Source organism: Rhinopithecus roxellana, chromosome 7 (genome assembly GCF_007565055.1).
Source record: "Rhinopithecus roxellana isolate Shanxi Qingling chromosome 7, ASM756505v1, whole genome shotgun sequence".
In the NCBI taxonomy this organism is placed as follows: domain Eukaryota; kingdom Metazoa; phylum Chordata; class Mammalia; order Primates; family Cercopithecidae; genus Rhinopithecus; species Rhinopithecus roxellana.
This window is the reverse complement of record NC_044555.1, coordinates 87417850-87435503: the sequence shown is the minus strand read 5'-3', so window position 1 is coordinate 87435503 and position 17654 is coordinate 87417850. Positions and strand designations below refer to the sequence as shown.

Below are 17654 nucleotides of genomic sequence, written 5' to 3'. Positions count from 1 at the left end.
GGTCTAAAATACTAATAATTTATTCCCACACAATATATCTCCTGACCTTTCCAAACTTTCTTTGAGATTTATAGAGCAATTTGTAATTATTCTTATTTTGCTGAAAACAAAATGGTGAGTCTCAGAAAGGCTAAACAACTTGCCTCAATGTTACACAGCTAATAACTGACAGAATTTGAAATAGGCCATGAAACATTTTACTGTTGCCCAAGTCCATTTTTCACTGTACCATGTCATACATAAATTGCTTTTAGTGTTCAAGAGAGTAGGTATAATGCTAGTAAAGTTAACTTAAGTATATAGCTTTCTTCTGCCAGTTTACCTTTGCATATAAATTGCTTTTAGCATTTAAGACAGTAGGTATAATGGTAATAATGTTAACTTAAGTATAATGCTTTATTCTGCCAGTTTACCTTAGCATGTAAATTGTTTTTAGTGTTCAAGACAGTAGGTATAATGAATGGTAGTAATGTTAACTAAAGTATAATGTTTTCTTCTGCCAGTTTACCTAATTGATTCTTGGTAAAAATTTGCACTGCTTAAAAATAAAGATGTGTTTAAGAACTACCATAAGGAGCACTGTAGCCTTAGGAACCAAATTAGCATGATATAAACTTGTATTATAAGAAATTCACACAAAATGTAATTAATTTTAAATAAACCTTAATAAAAAGAATTATTTTCAGTATTCAAACTCTACGGATCTCATTTAAGAGTAAAAAGACATATTCCTAGAACTCATTCTAAATGAATATATCAAAATTTCATTATACATCAATGTTTCTTGAGGAGAGAAGGTAAAATAAATTTGATAAAATACGGAGTTTAAGAATGGAATTTAGGGTGATGGCAAGTTGATTTTTTTCTTCTATAGGATTCTAGAGAAAAACACCTCTAATAATTTATGAGCTCCCTAAAACCTATTACTCACACACTGTGTAATAGGTAAATTAAGCCCCAAAACTATTTTGATAGAAATAGTTCATTTGCTATTTGTTAAATTGAATCTTGTTTATTTTATGAAATGTTTCACTGATTACCTATGAACTTTTTGTCAGAAAAGCTTGTCTTCTAGAACATGACTATGAATGTAAATGCAATGTTTCCCCACTTGTGGTCCATTAGTTAAATTTCTTCCCTTGTCTTAATTGTTTCTGGTTACCCTAAACAGTGCCATGAATAAATGCTGTCAAACAAGAAAAATAATTTAATTTTATGTTAAGTGATAAGACTAAAATCTTAAATTCATAGAATAAACTAAATTATAACAAGACAGCTAAAAAGAACAATTTTTGAATTAATTCCTATTATACCTTTTAAAAGGGTGATGAGCTTATAAAAGTAATGTGAATTCTAAAATATGAGCCCCAGTCTGGCAAAAGCCTGTATTTCTGCTTCTGTGTGTAAATGTTTAGATTAGGTTTGTCCAAATGTAGAAAACTATATTCCCAGTATTTGAAATATGTAGAAAGTAGTAAACAACATTCTCCAGACTGACAATCAGTGAGTTTTCTTATCTGTTTAACCCATCACAAGGTGTTGTTGCCATTTACATTACCATTTACTCTTTTATTTTCTAAAATAAAAGTATTGCTTATTACCAAAACAGAACTATATAAATAGTTCTTAGGCAACATGAAGGAAATATCCAGGTAGAATTTTATTTTGGCTTGCTGAAAACTTTTCCTGAACAAATTGCCTGGTTAGTCCACTATCAAAAAGAAATTGACGCTGCAACTAGCTTGGAAGCAGCCCTAACGAATTCGTGGCACTGGAGTAAGGTTATGCCTATCTGTAAATGAACAGACCTCGCGCTATGAGGCTTGTGACATGAATGTTAATGCAGCTGAAATCAGAGGGTGATTCAGCCCTATTAATACACCGTGCTATATTTACATGGAAACATCTTGTGGCAGGAAATTGAAAGGGATGGTATTTTCTACTGTATAATAACATGAGGGAGGGACCTTATATCAACAAGATAGATTTTTAAAACAAATCTATATAGAATGCAGTAAAATACTGTTGAATTGAGAAAAGTACCAAGCAAAACCAAACTTTTCAGTAGAATGAGTAGATACATGTATTGTGTATGCAAATGTGTGTATGTGTATGTGTGTGTGTGTGTTAATGTACATATTCATGTCATGAGTCCCTGGAGAACTCAATGTGTTAATTCATTCTGATGTAAAGAGTTTTTACACCTTTCTTAATGTTGTGCGTTTATGCACATAAGTAATAAATCTGTGCCTTTGCTCTAGAAAGGATTTAAGGAAGCATTAAAAGAGCATTGCTTTGCTGAACTAACTTTATATTTAATGGCACACAGTAGAGTTAATAAAAGAAATTAGGCTGGGCGCGGTGGCTCAAGCCTGTAATCCCAGCACTTTGGGAGGCCGAGACGGGCGGATCACGAGGTCAGGAGATCGAGACCATCCTGGCTAACACGGTGAAACCCCGTCTCTACCAATAAAAAAAAAAAAAAAAAAATTAGCCGGGCGAGGTGGCGGGCGCCTGTAGTCCCAGCTACTCAGGAGGCTGAGGCAGGAGAATGGCGTAAACCCGGGAGGCGGAGCTTGCAGTGAGCTGAGATCCGGCCACTGCACTCCAGCCTGGGCGACAGAGCGAGACTCCGTCTCAAAAAAAAAAAAAAAAAAAAAAAAAAAAAAAAAAATAGAAATTAGTGCTTAAATGTCACAGTTGCTCAAAGACCTATAAATTCTTCATTTTCATCATAGAAAAAGAAATTTGGTTAAGTATAGAAATGTACTACATATAATGATAATGAAACTGTGTATAGTCATAAGACATATAATAAAATGCCAGCCAAATTTCACTCACTTCACATACGAGTGTTTTATCTTTTAGAGAGAAAGGCACTTTTGCAATAACTTTTTTTTTCTGGAATAAATGTGTTCAAAAAATCGTAACCACATGAAAAATATTCTGTCTAACTTGAAAACTAGTCCTATCATTTTTCAAGTCTGTTCTCTTTTTGAGATGAGAGAGGTTTTATTATTTGCAATCCAAATCAAACATATATGTTCACATACCACCAAAATGCCTATCCTTTATAAACAAAGTTTTTTAATATGGGGAAAAATGTTCAGAAGAATTAAACTAGGTTCGTAACATTCATATTCAAAATGAGAAAATGGGGAAAAAATTGCCAAGGCTGTATCTATAAAAATAATCACAAATGCAAAAAGTTTTGACTGTCAACGTCGAGCCAGAAAATGCAGACACTTATATAAGGCTGTGGTTCAAAGGGGCTTTGATGCATGGATTGTTCTGACTCCTATATTGAAAGATTTTATGACTGGTTAGGTAACAATTTGACTCAAAATGTATTTAGAATATTCTGTTAAATTATACACTGACCAACTAACAATCAGTTATGGCGATACAGTAAACACTATGAATTTTACAGAAAAGTATGGAGCTTTCAAGCAATACTGACAAAACAAGGGTCACTATGTTGATATTTCAATTTCACATTCTCTAGTATTTTAAAAGAGCATCTTCAAGCTTTTTATTGGCTTCAATATAGAGCCTTTATAATATGCCCACCACACTCAGAAGACAGAACTGGATCATTTTACTCTTTTGTCCTCTTAAGTGTATTTTAAATATTTTCTGTAGAGGAGACACTTTCTTTGTAACAAGCTCCTCACCACCGAAGAGGAAAGAACATTTTAAAACTACAGAGATTTGATAAAAATAATCTTTTGATGTTTATCTGTTTATGTAGACCTCTGAAGAATAAGGCCTTTTAAATAATTATTTGCACTGAAATAAAAATCTTTCCAATTAAAATGTAAACAAATCATAAAAAGTCACTTCCTGTTTGGAACACACATACTTTCACTGCTCCTCATGCAAGAGTATGTGGAAAATCTGACACTGTCTTAATAGAATTAAAATGCAACTTGCATTTTACTAGGATACTGGATGGATTTGTATATTTGCTTGTAAATTGAACAAAAGACTGTAAATTATATTTTAGATTTATGAAATGTCAGCTTAGTAAACTATATCTTATAAGTCATGTTCCAATGGCTATTTTAATTCTCAAAGAACTAAAATATATATAAAACTGACTATAGTTATATTACTAGATGACAACATGGTATTTGCAGATAAATCATACTGCCATGCAGCATTTAGATCATATAATGTCAGTAAACCATCATGTCTAATAGAATATAGATTTCTGAAACACTAAGTGTACTAAAGAATAATGGAAATTAAACATAGGGAATTCAGTTCTTTTATATATGAAAGAAATTTAATACTAATTATGGCTTGAAAACAAGAGACCTTAAATTATTGTTTTTGAATGCAGAACTAATTTAAAAATTGAATCAAGTTTTTTGTGATTGGTATTAATGATCCCCATTTAGTGCTAGTCCTTTTCCATAATTTTTGTATTTCACAAGGCTGGATATTAGAATGCTTTTAGGAAGAATGCATTATGACATAAAGCTGTATTCTTCTACATCTGCAAGGAATTTCAGATAAGAATCAATAATTGAAATACAGATACAGCCTCAAGAAATCTAGAAAATAGACTTTAAGGGTAATTCATTCCCTTGTAAACTCTACTTCCTGAAAGAAACATTAATGAATTAATGAAATAAAAATTTCAGATACAGGATTATTAGAGGAAAAAAGACAATCTCCCTCATAATCATTATCAAATAATATCTTTCTCATTACTTACATTTAAGAAAGCATAAAAGTCATCTATAGAGTTTTTTTTTTTAAATGTATGAAATGCTTCAAAGTAACCTGAAAATTTCTGGGGCTTTTTAGCCAAAGAACCTCACTTATTCTTTACTTATTAAAAAAATCCTAATTGTTATTTAATATTACTTTCTTCTTCTTTCCTATTATGAGATAGTATAAAATACTTAATGCACACCAAGTATTTATATACAAATTAGTCATTATTACTATTAACCAACATGTATTCTCTATAATGGGCATGATTTTGCAGAATGTGTTCAGAATTCCTAACTGTGAGAAAATATTCAAGGTGTTCCTTGAGAATTGACTTTGCAGTTTATATGCTGTTAAGTTTACCTTTAGCTAGAAGCTGCCTAGGACAACGTGCTAGTTTTATACCTGGGAATATATGGTTCTGCAGGAGGAGGGGGAATGTAGAGATCCTGGAGGGCAGAACTGTCTCTTTTGGTGGGTGTACTGATGGTGCTGGAAGGCGTAGCAACGCTGCTTGTGGGACTTCTAGGTATAAGAGGCTAGTTAAAATGAAAAAGAAAATACATACGCACACAAACAACACACAAAACAACAACAACAACAATGACACATAGTTATCATTTTAAAATTATCTATTTCTGCAAAGTTTTTGAACTTGGCTGAAATCAAGAAACATGTTATTTAGTACATGGATATTCCTTTCAATCTCCGAAAACAAATAGTATGGTAAAGGTTTCCACTTCACTCCCAACTCACCTTAATCTATGGTATAACCACTGAAATACTATTTATAAAGCAAAAATACCATGCAGTGTTTCAAAATGGGAAGACTTATCTCACAGTTAGAAACTTATTTAAATTAAATTAACTTTGTCAGAATTCCACCTTTAAAAGAACAATAATGATGAGTAACTCTGAAAAGAATTAGCTCACTCACATCCTGATTGATGTATGAGAAAGCTATTTCAGATCTTCTCCCAAAAAAGATAAACCATATTTCTAGGTTAGTAAAATGTTACAGATGCTCAGAAAAGGTTACAAAAGTGGGAGTATGAAAGGCCAGTACGAGAGTATTTGCTAGAAAAATGTACTTTTTTTCTGTCAAAATAAGCATAGCTGTCTTCTCAAAGCCAGTTTATGGTATATCATCAAAAGTATGGTAATTATGTAACACAATCATTTCACCATTCATAGGCACACACATTTATCTATCATTTAAAATAATCTTTAGTTGCATATATAGATCTCATTTTCAGGCCTGTATTTAAGTATTAAATAGGAGGTTATTTTCTTAAAGTTAAGAAGTTAAGATAATATACATACGGAATTAAGCAGTACATGAGGATGCATTAACTTAAGAGCACTCCCAATTCCAAGCTTCACAGCATTTGAAAATAATCTAGTGGTTTGTGAAATTATCCTGAAGTGAAACTAAAATTCACAAGTTTTATGTTTATCTTACAGATCTTAATGATTAGCTATGTATACAATTAACATATTAAAAATAAAATTTTAATGTAATCACAAACACAAAAATAATGATCACAAATGAACTGTATCTTCACATGACAAGATGTTGCCATTTTAGCCAGTATGAAAACTCTCTTAGCATATTTATATAGACTCACAGTTCTATTATTTTAATATGCATTGCTAGACACTCAAAAAGTGGCATATTACAACTATTTTATATTGTGACAATACTTTTGTACAGATAAACAAAATTTGTTTAAAAAGCCAAGCATAAATACAATGGAAAGTACAATGTAAGTCACTGGGGTAGGCTACATAATTTAGGACTCAGTTCATGGTTTTGACCTTCCCTGTTACACAGCTCACCTTAATAGCTTAAAATCACACATCCTACCAAAATGACAGTTAAATTTTAATGTAGTGAAGTAGAAATTAAAGAGAGAGAGAGAGAAAGGGAAAAGGAATGATAATGTAATTTGGGAATTTACAATATTCCACCTTATATGATATTTTAAAAAAGGTCAGAAGTTTTACATGTTAATTGAAGAATTGTAAGATATTATAAAATTACACAGTAAAGATTATGTTTTACTATGCTAATTTTGGCATAGGGTCCAGTTCAACTACTCCTGTCTTTTAGAAACAAAACTTGAGGCAATGGAAAATCCTGAGATTATATAGGTAATCATAGGAGTCACCTGTACTGATGAATACCATAAATCCCAAGGAAATAAATAATTATTTTATTTCTAAGGATGCATTTCATGCCTCTACAACAAATCCTTGAATGGCAGATTCAACAATACATACATACAATCACTGTGATGTGACTCTGTTTATAATTGTTTTCCTCTCTGTCAGGACATCTTGGTTTTAAATACAGATGATGCTAAACAATAAATCTGACCAAAATTTCACCATAATAGAAATGTAGCAAACATTCATTTAACAGAATATTATTTTCCAATTCTTTTAAACAGATACACCATGAGAGAAAAACTAATATTCAATATGCTTTTTAAATGCTCTAATAGCTTTCTTACTTTAAAATATCCTAACACTGTAAATGAACTTAAAATCAAGTTCTAAAAACATAAGCATTTAAACATAATCAAACTTAAATTTTTATTGTCTTCCCTCTCTCGTGGAGTCACTATTTCTATTTTGAGGACTTCTCTTCTTTACTTTTACCATCTACAGAACTAAAGATAATTTTTCCTGGTTAGTACCTACCCTTCTTCTCCACAAACAAAAAGGAAGGAAGGAAATAGTAGCAGTTAATGGTTACAAGCACGTTTTAAAATAGATACACCTGAAGTGTGAGGTAATGACCAGGGGAATATTTTATTCTGCCTGAACTATTACCAGAATTGTCTACCTAGGGTACCTGTGTCTTTTCCCTTCCAAGAAATGTAATTATTAGCCCTCAATTTCCTTCAAACTGCTATTTCTCTAGGTTTCTATTTTTAGCAAACAGTCCCTATCAATGTCATCAGTTAATGTTATTAGCCAAATTAGCACATACATAGAGGGAAAAGATTCTGAAATATGCTTAAATACATAACAGGGTTGATTATGCCATGCTGGTTCAATTCATTGAACTGGTTGGAAAAAAATATTACTTCAGAGAAAAAAGAAATTAGTCAATCCTGTTGCTTAACTCATCTGGCTTGTTATTTTATTGACTGGTAAGTCACAGAAAATATTTCAACTGGTTTATCATGGAAATACCATCTGGCTCATCAGTATGCCTTGTGCCAAGTAAAGCTCATTGTAAATATTCAATATATTCAGTATATTTCTCTCTACTAATTGTGCTCTTTTTAACAAGCTAATCCAAGCTAAATAATAAACATTCTTTTTGAGATTCATATTTAAAAAACTAGACATTAAGCAATGGAAAAATAAAGTTTAGTAAAGTACAACCTTCATGGGAAAATAAAAATAACTACTTAACCCAAAAGGGTCTTTGTGATAATTTAAAATTATAATCTCTTTAAAAATTTTCTAACTTTGGACAAAAATTGAAAGAGCAAAAACTCAAATGACTAAATGAATGAAAAAGGCATTAAAGAACATTAGAAAGACAAGTAAAATTTGACTAAATCAAGTACAGAATAAATGATGTAATTAGCTAAAATTATCAGTGAGAAATTCCTAGTTGTAACAAGTGGCATTAAAAATACACCTACCACCAATAGCCATTTAAGTTTGTGAAAATGCACAGAAAGTAACAAATTTAGCTTCCCTCAACTCAAAACACAGAATTCTTTCAGCACAGGCATATTCCTTAGATTGAAAAAAAAAATCTAATGAGGAGGATATAATACAAAAAGATAGCTTCTCCTATCCTGGCAACATTTACTTATAATCATTTGTTTAGAATACAGTATAAGAAAAGTAGTTACTGTTGCACTACAAATAAATTTCAATTTAAGAAAAAAGGTAGAATTAAAGGGTAACATTCTTTTATCATTTTGACCTTCTGTATTGACAAAATTTGAATGGGAAGAAAATTAGAACTATCAACACTATGGATAAAATGGATACAATACAAGGGGATTGTTTTAGGATTACATCTTGTTATTTAAAGTAAACATGAAGCTTCAGCATAACTTGATCTTCTGTGGTATGTAATCAAGTATGACACAGATCCATTTTTGATTCCATCCAAAGGGGTTTATTTTCTGGAAGGACTTTGTCATACCATTTAGTTTTCATTTCAATGGTCCTTTTGAGATGAAGCTCTCCTTCCACATATTCAATGAGACTCCAACAGGGAAGACACATTTGCATGTATGTTGTGACTCTTGTAAAACAAGTCTATGATAGATTTCTGGGGGGCACTGGCATGCATCTCTTAAAATGTCCAAATTCTAAATAAAATGATCATATGTACCTCTTCAAACATACATTTATAACCTTAGGTCAATTGAGGATAAAGTACTACTGTCAATTTGCTACTGTTAGAAAACTTCTAGGTAAAACTTGTATTTTTCATACTGCCAGTTTGAATGTATAAATACTTCAAAATTGTGTCCTAAAATAGGGTATGACACAAACTTTCCTCTGAATTATTAGTGATAACTTCAGCAATAATATCTTACTCATCCAGCTTAAACATCATTGGAAGATTGTGATTGCTGTAAAATAAAATTTTGTAAGCTAAAGCTTTAAATCCTCTGATGGTTCAGGTCTCACTTTAACGCCTCTGATTGCTGAGGTCTTTTCTTTGTGTGCCCCAATTTTAACATCTCTAAGGTAACTGAGCACATATGGAAGGTATTCGTGTACCTGTGAAATCTCTATAGTCTTAAAGACCATGAGAAAAGAACTTCTATACTTAAGAAACTACATTTGACGTTGAGGTTTTCCTCAAAACATTTTACATTTTAACATCTCTGGGCAAGCATATCTTAATTTAGTTGTCCCTCTTTCTATCAAGTGACCCAGCTTTGATAGAGCTTGAATGAAACCAATGGCATAAAAACAACTCCAACGTTAAAGATTAAAACAGTGCATTACACATTTATGTAGTTAGCTCTAAAATTCACTAATGCCAAGATCACACAGAACTTGCTTTGCCTTCCAGTGGGGAAATACCCACTGAAATACAAATAATTACATCAAGTATAAAACCTGGCCATTTATTTTATTCACTCTTGGGAATAAACACAGACTCAAATGGATCACAATACCCCATCATTCTAGCACAGAACATTCACATAAGTCCTTACTCAGTTCAAACACATTTTTAATTCCCAACACTAGTACAAGAACATTATTTTATATTGACTCTCTAATAATCTAAGCAAATGCTTCAGAGAAAATGTATCCTGAATTTTAAGCGGCAAGAATTCATATATAATTTTGTAGTTTCTTGACCATGTAAAGAAGGTTAAATCTAATTTGGAAAATTATTGAGAATACTTTTTTCTGGCCAAGCTTTTCGTAAGTAGTCAATTATTTGAAAAGAACTGAAGCAAGGGAAATACATATATTCAAAATTCTCCCACTCTCAGTTCTTTCACAGCTTTTTCTAGAATGCAAATTTATAAATACAAAAGGTTTGAGTCTCCTTTTATAAGCATATAATTTTTCCTTTCCTGTCAGAATACAGAGAAAACAAGTGTTTTTTCCGACCACAGATTTGATCAGAAAACCATATCTACCTAGGTTTAAAAATACAGATATATATGCCTAAAATATGTATTACTTATACAGCATATAATTAATAAAGACTTAAGAGTCACATTATAAAATGGCTTTTTCCATCAAATCATGAAATATTGCACATTGTATTGAGGCTAACACTAGTGTCTTTAATCCTGCATTGTCCAGTCTTATGGGCATAGTTAAACCGCAACATTAAAACTGGACTTCCATTTTTTCAAATTACAGTAAACATCATTTTTGGGATGTTAACTATAGAAAGAATGGACAATTTTTACATTATAGGTGATTATCTGTAGCCACTATTAAAATCTTGAAAGCATGTGGCTCAAAAATACAAATGTGACTTAGATCCTTTGACTGATTTGCTTAAACACTGGTGAGCTAAAATTTGACAATTACTTACAGCTATTTACTCATTTGAGTATGTAAAACATACAGTTGTTTCTGGCTCCCAGTCAGCACAATTACATTTTTAGTTAAAAATTTATTTTCTTCTCTAGGGCCATGCCTAATACTAGTTCTTGCTCTCTTTAAAACAAAACTCTCAGAAACATATACATTTTTTTGTCACTAATTTTTTTTTTCAGTCACATCGACCTGCAACTTGAATATTAAATTTTATTGTTACTTATGTATTTTGATTTTTCCAGAATGACTTTAATCATTCATATCTGTATGTATTTGAAATTGAATGCAATCAACATTCTCCAATTGTTACACCAGCTGATAGACAAAATCGACTGTTATGACTCTTTTCTATTTATTTTCTGGTCAAAGTTATTTAAATATGCTGTAAAAATGGCATCAAGGTAATGCTAAACAACAAAATTTAAATGGAAAAACACAAAATCATACAAGTAACTATGGCATCAATTGAGAGATTTATAAATGAGAATACAATTTAGGAACATAATTATAATGTTACAGCTTGATGTTATTTTATATAAAAATGTCTTGAACAATATATGTCATTATGTTGAGAATTTCAGCACTGATTTTAGTGATCATTTCTGAGATGCATTCTCACCAAAAAAAAAAAAAAAAAAAAAAAAGGCTGGGTTTTTAAATGTTTTAAAAATCATTGATTTCCAGTGATGATTCCAAGGAACATTCTTGGCAGTGTCCAGATAATTCTTCCACACATCTCTCATAAGAAGAAAGGGACACCACCCATCTATGCTCGTGGCCTACACATATTAATTTAAAACCACAAACATCTAAAAATATACCTTGAGATTTATCCACAGTTCTCTGAGGTTTTTTTTTTTCTTTGAATTAGAAGAAATTGATGATAAGCAATCACCATGCTTACCAAAATGCAGAAAATTAGTAAAGTGCCACTAAAAAGATGTTTTGAAAAGCAGCTCCCAGAAAGCAAGGAATCCCTGGTTTGTTTTCTTAGAATAAGAGATTCTATCTCAGATGAGACATCTCTGCTTTTTACAAATGGGTGAAAATGACAACAGAATTAAAGATTCCAGATATTATTAAATTTGCTTGTAGTATTTGACTAAGGGATGTTTAAGTCCTTCCGTTCTATCACAAAATATTTGAGAAATCAGGAATTCATCAAAACAGTTGCCAATTTAATGAAATGTACTAATGAAATTGCTCTGTGAGTATGAAGTTGAATTGTATGCTTTTGTTTATTTGGCTATAATTTCATCAATGAATTTCAAAAGAAAATCCAAATCAAAATTCATCATTGTAGATAATCAATACTGGAAGTCACTATGCTTTTAGTATTTGTAGAAATAAAACTACTACTTTAATTAAAACGTGATATTCTTTGACAATCTTCTACCTTAGGATAGATAAGTTTGTTTTATTTGTATAGCTAAAAACAATTCCTTATAAGTTTAAAAAATCATTATTCCTTATGTTAGGATAAACTTGTTTATTAAAAAGATACATGTATTAGTGCCTACCTTCATACTACTACAAACTTTCCTATATTTTATCTATAAATGCTATCAGGTAAATTAAGCCTGGGATAGTATTTTCAAAAAGATTAAATAGACATATTGAGTTAAATAAATGCTACAGATTCTTCCCTTTTGTATCCTCTATTTTAAATAATTCTTGGTAGACTACTGGTACACCCTGTGAAAAAAGAAATAACCTCATTTCCATTTTTTCAAGTTTGAATGCTGAAGATTTATGTTTGAATGAGTTGATGGGCATTTTGGCTCCAGTGTATTTCTGCACCTACCAGAAGGAAGAATACAATAAAAATGGCACTCTTGTCTATGCAGAGGATTGTTACTACGTTTAGCAGTTACGTTTCACGTCTGAGGTAGTTCCTTAGGTACTAGGAAGAAAAGGTGACCTGAGATAAAGTAATGATGTTATGCAAAACTGCCTTCAAGATCTTCTCATCTTAGTATTTCTTTAACTTTTCCCCCTCTGGAGGCAGTGTACCTTCACCCTCCAGATTCTGGTACCTTGAGATTTTGTCTATCTTTTGTATCAAAATCTATGATCTATAAAAATTTTGACTAGATAGTTTTCATTATGTTTTCAGGTGTCTTTGCATTTTAGCATAAGCCAGAACTTTAAGATCAATGAAGAATTCTGTAATGGTTCAATTTCAGGTCTTCTTCAGGGAGATTCGGTAGTGGTGTGGTATATTAGAGGACTTATCCATTGTCCTCACTCCTAAGACCTTGTTTTAGCCACTAGAAAATATTTAATTAATGCCAGTACTCTTTCCTCTGCTCTGTAAAAAGGCAACAACTGAAGTAATTTTCAAAAATGATTGAAGCAGTCTCCCTTCCCCCAACCAATAGTATTGTTTATCTATTGGTGGTTGACTTTGGCCAATAGATTTTAGGTGAACCAAATTCAGCTGAAATGACAAATTTACAAAAATGTCAATAGATATAGCACTTATATAATGCTGATTTCCTCCTTTTCAGATTTCAGCATTGTGAAAAAGTAAACTTACAAATACATGCAGCATAGCTGAATAACCAATGATGAATAAAAATAATTAGTGATCTGATGAGGCACATTTCTCAGAATTTGGAATGGATCTAGAAACAGTGCCTTAAGAGTAAGGCACTTACAGGGTAAGGAATGACATGAAGGTAATTTTTAAAATTAAAGTCCTTTTCCTCTAGGTTTGAATACATATACCAAATGTATATGTAACAAAAAAGTTGGTCTTTCAGTTATTTTAGCATTTTATATAAAAACGATTCTTAACTGGGTACTGCCATTACCTTAACTCTCCACTTCAGTTTGTGCATGTGGAAAAGAATATAACAGGGGAATCGATTATAAACGCATGTGCTAGAGATAATCCCTCAGAGTGCATGGATCAACAAGAAACTAGGGTATTTTTGGTGTTTAATGTGAAATATGAGGGACTAAAGAAGAGGTATTAAATTTCACCTCATATATATAGAAAAGATAACCTAATGACTGAAAGTACAGGCCTCTTTTTCAGGGTTTCCACACCCTTACACTTTGAAGAAGGATCTTTGGGGAAGACATGGCAATAGGAAACTCCAGGGGGAACAAAGCAAATTATAACGCAGTGAGAAAAAAAATGATGTAATGGGAAAGTCTGATCTACTCATCTATGACTTCGATAATGAGGCAAACACCGACCTCTGAACTGTAATGATCATCAAGTATCTTTTAAAATAAACATATATGCAAGTCAAATGGATTTGGACATATTAATTCAGTTTTACATATATTAACTTGAAAAACAGATTCACATTAAAATGTTAAAGGCCTTAATGTTGACACATATATGCGTTTTTATATTACTTAAGTATAATGCCAACGGCCAATAAGTAGTAAAGTTTCAAACAATGAGAAATCATTATAATCTATAAAGCCATTCATGTATAACGGAGAATTTTGATTCTTAGGAGAAAAAAATCTATGAATAATAAAAGGTACTAATATAGAGCTTAATAACAATTTACATAGCAGTGACAATAATGCATTTCATATACTGCTTTCCTTTTTAATATGAATAATGGGCCATGTTCCAGTTCAATGGGCAATCTAATTTTTTTAAATTAACTTCTAAGAAAAGGTAATAGTCTCTTATTTTAAAAATGCACATTCTGTGAAGGACAAAAATTACTTAAGTTTAAAAATTATATCCTGACTGAAGTAGAAGAAAATTCATTACATCCTTGCCTTTCATCAATCAGAATCATATTTTTATAACTTTCAAGATAATGCTTAATAAATATGTTATCAATGTTAAGAGTAACATTTCATGCTGAAGAGTGATGTTTCATGCTGAAGAAAAATGCAAAAATTCTAGTGCAACGATTTCCCTATTTTTGCCATCTTACAAGGTAGAAAGAGAAAAATGATCAGTCAGGAGGAATGTACAAGGTACATTTCTTTTTAAGAGATGCAGTCTCTGTTGCCCAGGCTGGAGTGCAGTAGCATGATCATAGCTCACTGCAACCTCATACTCCTGGGCTCACATGATCCTCCTGCCTCAGCCTCCCAAGTAGCTGGGACTACAGGCGCATACCACCATGCCCAGCTAAGTTTTTAATTTTTTGTACAGATGGGGTTATGCTATGTTGCCCAGGCTGGTCTTGAACTCCTGGCCTCATGTGATTCACCTGCCTCAGCCTCCTAAAGTGCTGGAATTACAGGTGTGAGTCACTGCACCTAGTGTGTACTAGGTGCATTTTAATTACTAATATAAAATTTCATTTTCCTACTGTTTATAAATTACTATTACTATTTAATGAACTGATTTAAAAGAATTCTATAAACTATCACTTAGCTGCTTCTAAAAGAGTATGTGGGTATAACAAAAAATAGAAGATCATATCATTAAAATGAACCATCTTATTTTCATTCTATTCATATTTTGGAATGAAATAAATTGTGACCTTTTGGAATTATGCTTTAAATGTTTACAAATTAAGGCAGAGTTGTTTTTCATTTGGGTTTTAGATACTCTCGGATTTCATCACAATTAAGCCTATTAGAATAGCTGTGAAGAGATCATTTCACAAACAACTTTTCAAAAGCATACAAGATTAATCCATATGCTGCTGAGATGAGGCACAATAAAGAAGCATTACTGAGATAATCTATGGCTAAAATGATGGTGTATGACTTATGATTAAGCTTCATTACCTGCAGAGCAAGGGGCTTCCATCTCATATTTTTCAGTAAAGCTGGTGCTGAGGTAAGCATGCTCTGAGGTCGCTTTTTCAAAGTTAAGATAACACCACTCGGGTCCTCTCGTAGTGCATTCACCAAATTTTTCAACTGCCACCCCACCTGGTAACCAGCAAAATCATTACAATAAAATTGAGGTACAGTATTCAAAGATTTAATGTTCTCCCCCTTTAATAAGATTAGTAAAAAAAAAAAAAAAGTCACATAATTGGTGTACCATCCTATCAATTTTCAGGAGATACATACTCAAGAAATTTTATCTTTGAATTGATTAACCATGTTATTGCATTAGTCCATATCATTATGAGACAACATAATGGACATTTACCATGTCAAAGCAAAGACTAAAATGGTATCCTACCAATGGAGTAATTCAAAATGTAATGAAATTATGTCACCATTAATGCGGCTCAGCTGCTAGGTCTAGATCCAAACTCTGTTCACAAGTATAGTTAAAAAATCTATATGCCTGAAAACAAGGATTTGGCAATGTCCTCAGCTTACAAACTACACCACAAGCTTACTCATCACCATCTTTTACAGATAAGTGGTACCAGTGTCTCTAAATTAGACTGATATTTTACTACCAATAGCTGGTACTGACATACCAAGGCAACATTCTTATGCATGGACAAGAGCAGCAATACAATAAACCTTTTACCATGCTATAAAGACAGAACAAAAAAAACAAGGTAATACTACTCTAATGAAGCAGCTATTGGAAATGTGTTCCAAACAACCCTATAAACTTAAAATATAATGTGCTAAATTTAATGAAGTCATCCTATTTGAGTATCACCTAAAAACATATTGTGTAATTAAAATCAAAGTACTTGATAAATGTCTTGAAATCGGGCTCAACTGCATCCTGTTAAAATTACTTCACTCTTCATCCTTTTAAAATTCTGAACATAGAATAATTTTTGTTACTTTGCTTTCAAAACGGACTAGTGATGCAGTATCAGGTAATTGAAATCCTAGAAACTATGCTTTAAAGAAACACATTAAAATGTCTATTATTCCAAGTATTTTTTTTTAAAAAAAAACATTTCACATTTAAAAGAGAGAAGAACCTTTTATCCCAAACCCTAATGGATTATACTTTTCCAGGATGTGTTATATAAATACACTAGGTCAAAATTTATCCTGGATTGCACGTAGGATTTAGCAAATGGTCTGAACAGTGATACAGTTTCTTCCTAGGCATCCAAGTTAAAGATAATTGGTGCCTTTTGTCTAATAATAATCATGTTTTTGACTGGGAGATATTTGTCAAGCCGGAGAGAATGAGCACTTCCACCAAAAGCAGCATAGACCAGACTATGAAGAAGAGGTAATCTGGAGTGTGGCTATTATGGAATGGGGACTTTTGTATATTTAATAAGCATTCACCTAAATTGCAACCTCAACTATAGCTGAATTAAGTGTTGGTGAAGTTAGAACAAACAAGAAGTGAGATGCTATAATGCTTAAAATCTCAGGGGGTCTCAGATATGAATCAAAATGATCATTATATTTGGATAACCTGAATGAGACTGCCAATTTTTTTTTAAATCACATTAATGTGGATCAACTACAGTAATGGAACTGGTCAAATGCCTCCCCTTACATGTAAGTGGGGACTATTATGTGCCCAAAGGTATATTACATTGATTCTGATTCCTCTGATAGCTGTGTAGTATCTGTACAGCCAAGAGTTAAAGCAAAGGGAGTTCAAATCCAAGGGTTCATTTTGCTTGCCAAAAAAAATATGAATGCACATTTTGAATTACAAGTTTGGGGGGAGAAAACATACTACTTATACAAAGAGTTTAGGAACAACTTATTAATGATAACCACATTTTATTATTTAATTATTCACTCAAATAATTGCTAACTATACTAAAGTGGTCAATGTGATGGCCATAATCTTTTTTCCAGCACATCTATTCTCAAGGATTTACACATTGATTTCTACTCACCAATTTCTTTTCATTTTACTTATTACAAAATTGGAAGATTTTTAAGGCTAGATGGTATTTTCCTGTGAAATTTTTAGTGCAATTTGATTCATCCTATTCTTTCACACTTTCTATGCGCTCTTTTCAAGAAAATAATTCCAAAAAATA

At 31.9% G+C, this 17654-nt stretch overlaps 1 protein-coding gene across 8 annotated transcripts in view; it reads right to left on the bottom strand.

Annotated features, from left to right (window-relative positions):
• CNKSR2 (connector enhancer of kinase suppressor of Ras 2) overlaps positions 1–17654 on the bottom strand; it is a 303713-nt gene that overhangs the window by 127075 nt on the left and 158984 nt on the right. For 4 of the 8 annotated variants that reach the window (XM_030934668.1, XM_030934669.1, XM_030934672.1 and 1 more), the window contains exons 9-10: positions 15502–15648; positions 5128–5261 (exon numbers count right to left, since the gene is read on the bottom strand). In XM_030934668.1, coding sequence (XP_030790528.1) covers positions 5128–5261; positions 15502–15648 — 281 coding nt within the window. The remainder of the gene's footprint in view (positions 1–5127; positions 5262–15501; positions 15649–17654) is intronic. The other 4 variants (XM_030934670.1, XM_030934671.1, XM_030934675.1 and 1 more) reach the window with 1 other exon arrangement.